Consider the following 6,981-nt stretch of genomic DNA (forward strand, 5'->3'; position numbering starts at 1 on the left):
ATGATAAGTCCAAAGACAGGTCGATTCAAACAGATTGAACAACAAAAAAGAAGAAATCAAGGTAGCCAGTACATACAAACACCCATACAACTGTTTTTCCTTCCTGCATTTGCCCATAATTAAATATCTCAATTCCAAGAGCCACCCTGCTCTTGGAACATGGTATATACAGGAAGAAATCAACCACCAACACTAATCAAAGCTCACCAAATAAATCAATGGCGCATGGACCATCACTGCTGAAGATATTCTGGGTTGAATGCAAGTGCCTCCCGATATATCAGTTCCTTCATCTGCTCCTCGGTTAATGCATGCTGCTCGAAGTCAAAGTTAAAAGGGGTCATGCATACAGGTTCATCACTTATGTCGTGCAGTGATGTTAGATAGGGATGAGCAAGTGCGTCCTCAACTGAAACGAATACGAAGTAGACTTTCATTAGTTCCAACTCGGGACAAAGGACATTGCATCACAACATTAGCCAGAAAAAACAAAAGATAATGGCAACTAAACTAATTGTGACAATTTAGCATCCATTCACACATGATTTGTTGCATGGCAACAGGCACATGCACAACAGAAAGAGAAAGATAAGCATGCATTCTTTTGCAACAAACTCACCAGTAATCCTCAGTCTGGGATCAAATGTCAACATCTTTTCAACAAGATCAATGGCTAAAGGGTGGACATTCGGAAACTTTTCAGTGAAAGATTGTCGACGATAAAGAGGAAGTTGCCGTATGTATCTCTTAGCATTTTCATTCAGAAACTCCAACTCAGCCTCTGCGGGGGTGCCAATCAGCTGCAAGGCAAAGAATTCATTCATTATGGTGAAGCATTTTCAAGTTAACACTATTTTTGTCCCTAAAATGCTCATGGATCCCTATTCAGCAACTTATTTGTTTGTATTTTAGATAATTTTATATCGGATGAGGAAAGAACTTACCTCCATAAGCAATCGCAGCTGATGCACATGATCTCTTCCAGGAAATAATGGTTTCCGATCCATCAATTCCATAAAAATGCAACCCACGGACCATACATCAATGGCTGCAGTATAATCTGAAGAGTTTAGTAACAGTTCTGGTGGACGGTACCATCTTGTAACGACATATTCAGTCATAAAATCACTTTCAGAGGTGACACGAGCAAGTCCAAAATCACATATTTTCAAGTCACAATTAGCATTCAGGAGAAGGTTGCTAGGTTTTAAGTCCCTGTGTAGAACATTTGCAGTGTGTATATACTTCAGCCCACGTAAGATTTGATAAAGGAAATACTGCAAAGCACAAAGATACGAGGTTAATTTGATTTTAAGGCTTAAATAGTAACCCTTGGAATTTGTGCAATACAATTAACTTAGGATCTTTTCAATCAGTTCTTTATATTGCTTGATTTTTCCAGGAAGCAAAAAAGAAAAAAAAAATGGAAACAAAAGCAAACAAATGCAAGTCTTATTTTTCTTTTTTTGGTTTTTTTTTTGGGGGGGGGGGGTTGCGGGCAATTACTTGTCTATATTATAAAAATTATGTTTGAAATGTTTTCAACTAGTCATATGTTCGTTTTAATCAATTACCAGTTGGTTCTACTTTGACAATTTCCTATGTATATTCAAAATAAAGTTTTCATTTATGCAAGTACCAGTTTATGTCTTGGGGTCTGTTTACTGTAATTAATTTTCTGGAAAATATCTTCCCATTTTTTGATGTTTGGTTGGCAAAAAACAGATTGATTTCATTTTCCTGGACTTGAAGAAAAAGAGCTGTACTGAGTCCTGACTAACAGCTGGGCTTGAAGCAAGCAAAACTAAGGATCTTAATTAGCAGTAAACTGAAACAGCTGAACAATTAAAAGTTTAACTTGTAATTTAACGAATATGACTATTTATCATAAAAAGCAACCAAATCTTCATATTCCAACCTGACAATGCTCTTCTGATAAAGCTTGATTAGAACGGATTATCTGATGCAGGTCAGTGTCCATCAGCTCATATGCAATATAAACATCATTAAAGCATTCCCTCTGGGGTGGTGGAATTATATCCCTGATTGCAACAACCTGCAAAAAATGTGCAAATGAGACTAACCGGCTATGATAACAAAAAGGATGTTGTTCTTCCTAGGTATATCTCACTGTCTCACAGTTACAGAAAAAAAAAAAACTAGCACACAGAAAATGTTGTAACCAATAAATGTAAAGGAGTTGCATTCTAAGCTAAGATTTAAAGAAAATTCACTGGCAATAGCATTAGCACCAACCTGAACAACAAAACAACCAACGTTCATACAAACTAGACTTCTACTGTTATGCATTGATATAATTTAAACTCACAAATCAGAATAGAATAGTTCAGCCACCATATGATAGGGCAATATTGTTTAAAGCTTGGAATTGCAATTTTAGTAGAGGACTTTGAGGCTTTTCATTAGCATAAATGTGATCCAACATCCCCATCTAAAAAAGAAAAATATACACTTCCAAGGTTACACTTACATAGAAAACATCTTTCTGTTCTTCGTTTAAGGAAGAATTGTAAATGCTGTAGAAAAGCATAACTAATACTTGAGAGACAAATCCCTACTCTTTAATCATTAATAAAGTAGCACAGCAAACACGCCATGTCTCTAGTAATATGTACGAGAATGACTTATGTCCATGCAGAACTTCAACAATTCTCAAAACCCAGTGATGCTAATTAACTTGATAAGCCATTTTCATATGAAATAATACCCCAGCCACTGCTCCGAAGTCAATACCAAGATGTTATGAACTACAACCTTGTTAGGTTTTTGAGTCAAGGTTTATTCAACAAACGGAGAATGAAAACTATTCTGTTGCTCAAACTATTTTCCTTTTATTTCCCCTAAAGGACCTAACTCTATCGAAAACATATCAAACACTCAAATGTTATGAACTGTAACCTTGTTAGGTTCTCAAGTTAAGGTTTATTCAATTATTAGCGAGTGGATACTCTTGTGTTGGTCTAACTATTTTCCTTTTATTTCCCCCTAATACCTACCCATATCGAAAACATACCTAACACTTCAATGTTATGAACTGTAACCTCGTTAGATTCTCACATTAAGGTTTATTGAATGATTAGTGAGTGAATACTCTTAAATTGCTCTAACTATTTTCCTTTTTTTACACCCTAAAATACCTACCTATATCGAAAACTAACACTTCAATGTTATGAACTGTAACCTTGCTACATTCTCAAATCTTAGTTTATTCAATGATTAGCGAGTGAATACTCTTTGTTGCTCTAACTATTTTCCTTTTATTTCCCATAATACCAACCTATATTGAAATTATATCTAACACATCTATGTTATGAACTGTAACCCTGTGAGTGACTACCCTCGCATGGCTCTCACTGTTTTCCTTTTATTCACCCTAAAGCACCTACCGATATCATAAACACATCTAACGTTTCGATCTTATGAATTGTAACTTTATTAGATTCTCGAGTTAAGACTCATTCAATTATTAGTGAGTGAATACTCTTGCGCTGCTTTAACTAGTATTTTCCTTTCATTTCCCCCTATAGCACCTACCCTACCTATATGTAAACATATCCAACACTTTGTTGATATGAACTGTAACAGCATTAGGCTCGAGTTAAGGATCATTAAATGATTAATGAGTGAATACTCTTGCGTTGCTATAACTATTTTCCTTTTATTTCCCCCTAAAGTGCCTGCCTATATCGAAAACATATCTAACACTTTAATATTATGAATTGCAACCTCGTTATGTTTTTCAGATAAGGTTTACTTAATGATTAGTAAATGAATAGTCTAGAGTTGGTCAAAATACTTTCCTTTTGTTTCCCCCTAAATTACCTGCCTATACTGAAAACATATCTAACACTTCAATCTTATGAACTGTAACCTCATTAGACTGTCGAGTTAAGGTTTATGATTGGCTCTAACTATTTTCCCTTTATTTCCCCCTAATGTACCTACCTACATCAAAACATATCTAACACTTCGCTGTTCTGAACTGTATCTCATTAGGTTCTCGAGTTACGGTTTATTCAATGATTAGTTAGTGAATGCTCTTGCGTTGCTCTAACTAGATTCCTCTTATTCCCCCCTAAAGTACCTACCTATATCAAAAACATATCTAACATATAAATGTTATGAACTGTACCTCTTTTGGATGAAAAAGTTCTTTCAATGATTAGTGAGATAATACTCTTGTCTTGTTGCTCTTCACTATATTCCTTTTATTTCCCCCTAATACCTACCTAACACCTCGAAGCAGAAAATCAAATGGGGTTTTGAACCTCCAAATATAACCAAAAGAAAAACCAAAAATAGTTTGAAGTTTAATAAAGAATAAAACCATCCAAATAACGAATAAAACAAATAAAACGAAAACAAATTAAGGAATTGATAACGATTGCGTGGAATTAAAAGCAAGTTAAAAGAAACTCCCCACAAAATTAACTCACTGACGTTTTCATGATCCATGTGACGAAGTAGCTTGATCTCACGAAGAGTTCTCTTTGCATCAATCTTATTGTCAAATGCGTTCGCTATCTTCTTTAACGCGACGTGTTCATTTGTCTCGGAATTCAATGCAGAACTAAAATAAATCAAACAAAATTCAATCAAATAACAGTGAATTTTTAATAATAATAATGATAATCAAAATAAGGAGGAGGAGGAGGAGGAGGGGTAATTACCAAACGATGCCGTAGGCACCTTTACCGATAGGCATAATAGGGGGTTTGTATTTAGCAGTCACCTCAAAAATGTTCCCAAATATATTATATTGAATGAACCTGCCGCCGTGGCTAAGAGTTGCCGGTATATTTTCCATCCCGGCAGCCATCTGAGGCGGATGTTGCTGATGGTTTTGAGCGGCCTCCGCCATCTCAGTGTCCGCCGGCTGAGGTGGTCCTCCGCCTTCCATTCTTTACCTTATTTCCTGGTAAAAAGAAAAAGAAAAGATGTGAAAGAAACAGGGGTGAGTGCCGATGTACGGGAAGGATGCGTAGTATTTTAGTGGTCAATAGATCTGTGTTGTGTTATTTTTCCTCTTTTTGTGTTTTTTTAAATGAAAAACTGGTATTGATGTATTCGATAATTGTTTATTCAATAAATTAATCCATTTTGCACTTTGATCTGTTAAGTGAATTTATCTTCATTTACAATTAAACTTTTTATATAATTTATTCTTTTAATTTGCGAATCCCCAACAATTGTAAGAAAATTTACGGAAAACTATAACATTGAACACCTAGTTATTTAGTCCTTTTACTTTTGACACTAATTTTTTAATTTTGTTAATCAAACCACTTAACTATTTAATTATTGTCAATAAAATCACTAACTATTAATAATTGACCGAAATACTAACGTGACAGTTAAAACAATTGGTATATTTATACATTTAGTCTTTTATATTTATATATTCTCTCAATTTGGTCCTAATTTAAATTTAATTTAATAAATTAATCATTCAATCAGGATCTGACATGTATCAACACAGGATCATGACACGACACGACATGTGTCGTTATGGACACGTATCAATACATGATTGGAGGATTTTATTATTATTTTTAATTATTTAATTAAATAACTTTTATATCCATTCAAGAGATGACACATGTCACCACCAGATTGGATAGAAAATAAAAACACATGAAATTGTTCATGAGTGGAATCAAACTAACGTCCAAAGGGGGGAATCAAGAGCACCCCAATCACTGCACTAAAGGTTCCTAATGGCTTAAAACTTAGAACAAATGTTATTTATCTTTTAAAAGTTTGTTAATAGTAAAAGAAAATAGAAGTAAGAAGAAATTAGAATTAGAACTTAGTCAAATTATAAAATAAAAAATATAAACAATTAAAAATCTAATATTTTATTTATATCTAAATGCATTATATATATATATATATATATATATATATATATATTAAATAGTAATTAATGGAAGATTTACAATAAAAATAAATTTAATATTTTTATAATTTTATATTTTAATACTAATTAGGTGATGATAATTCAAAATTGTTAGGATTCGATGAAGCTTAATTTGATCAACCAAATAATTTGCCAAGAGGGGTGAATTGGCTTTTAGAGTTTAGGGAGTAAGGAGTATAAAGATGAAACAATTTACACAAGAATTTATAGTGGTTTGATGTCTCAACCAAGTTTACATTCCTACCTAAGCTTCTCACTTAGGATTTTCTAACAAACCCACTAATTTGTTCTTTCGTTTTCTATGATAAAGAGAAAATCTTTACAACACCCTAACTTTTCAAAGGATAAACTAGAATCAATCCCCTTTACAAAAAAGAATAAAAGATGCAAATAAGAAAACCTCTTAAAGGAAGGTGTTTACAAAAAATAAGCTCACTAAAACACTAATATTTACAAGAGAAATGAAAATAAAAATGAAAAACTCTTCTCTTGTGTTTGATTGCTTGGATAGGTGTTGTCCAACCTTCTTCAAGTGTCTTCAACTTGTTTTTATATGTTGGAATGAGTTTGTGGCCATTTCTAACCGTTGGAGAATAATTTTCTGCAAAATAAAATTGTCCAGTACAGGGAGTATCTATACTCCTTTAATGAGTATCAGTACTACCTTTGTAATATTTAAATAAACTAGCCGTTAAAGACAGTTGGGCTTGACCAATACCTATTTTGTATTCTGAAATTTGAGCAATTTGGAAAACAACTGGTAATATCGATACTACCTAGAGGGCAGCAATACTTCTCTTACCTTTGGTATCGGTACCACTGAACAATATCGGTATTGTTCATGTAGTATTGATACTGTAATAACAGTATCGGTACTACGTACCCAGAAAAACGTTTTGTGCTCAAATTCTAGTTTAATGGACTTTGAATTATTTTTGAAAACTTTAAACAAATTCAATCAAGTCCAAAAACATTAAATGTTATATCAAAATATTATAAAACATAGTTCAACAATCTCCCCCTTTTCGATATAAAAAAAA

At 33.3% G+C, this 6,981-nt stretch overlaps 1 protein-coding gene across 1 annotated transcript; it reads right to left on the bottom strand.

The window, feature by feature from the left end:
• Positions 1-233: 233 nt before the first annotated feature.
• LOC120219493 (mitogen-activated protein kinase homolog MMK1) lies at positions 234-4,921 on the bottom strand. Its single transcript, XM_039216341.1, has 6 exons — positions 4,692-4,921; positions 4,462-4,591; positions 1,919-2,056; positions 945-1,277; positions 620-800; positions 234-409 (listed from the first exon to the last, which is right to left on the bottom strand). The coding sequence occupies exons 1-6, from the start codon at positions 4,919-4,921 to the stop codon at positions 234-236; spliced, it is 1,188 nt and encodes a 395-aa protein (XP_039072272.1).
• Between the last annotated feature and the right edge of the window lie 2,060 nt (positions 4,922-6,981).

Source organism: Hibiscus syriacus, unplaced genomic scaffold (genome assembly GCF_006381635.1).
Source record: "Hibiscus syriacus cultivar Baekdansim isolate YM2019G1 unplaced genomic scaffold, ASM638163v2 tig00000003_pilon, whole genome shotgun sequence".
NCBI classification, from domain to species: Eukaryota; Viridiplantae; Streptophyta; class Magnoliopsida; order Malvales; family Malvaceae; genus Hibiscus; species Hibiscus syriacus.

Bases quoted from the DNA above. Each gene is read 5' to 3' on its own strand.
- LOC120219493 (XM_039216341.1), bottom strand. From the start codon at position 4,921: ATGGAAGGCGGAGGACCACCTCAGCCGGCGGACACTGAGATGGCGGAG. The intron at 801-944 runs GTAAGTTCTTTC...TTTGCCTTGCAG, and splicing joins AGCTGCGATTGCTTATGGAG to CTGATTGGCACCCCCGCAGA. The intron at 410-619 runs GTGAGTTTGTTG...TATTCGTTTCAG, and splicing joins TCCCAGACTGAGGATTACTG to TTGAGGACGCACTTGCTCAT.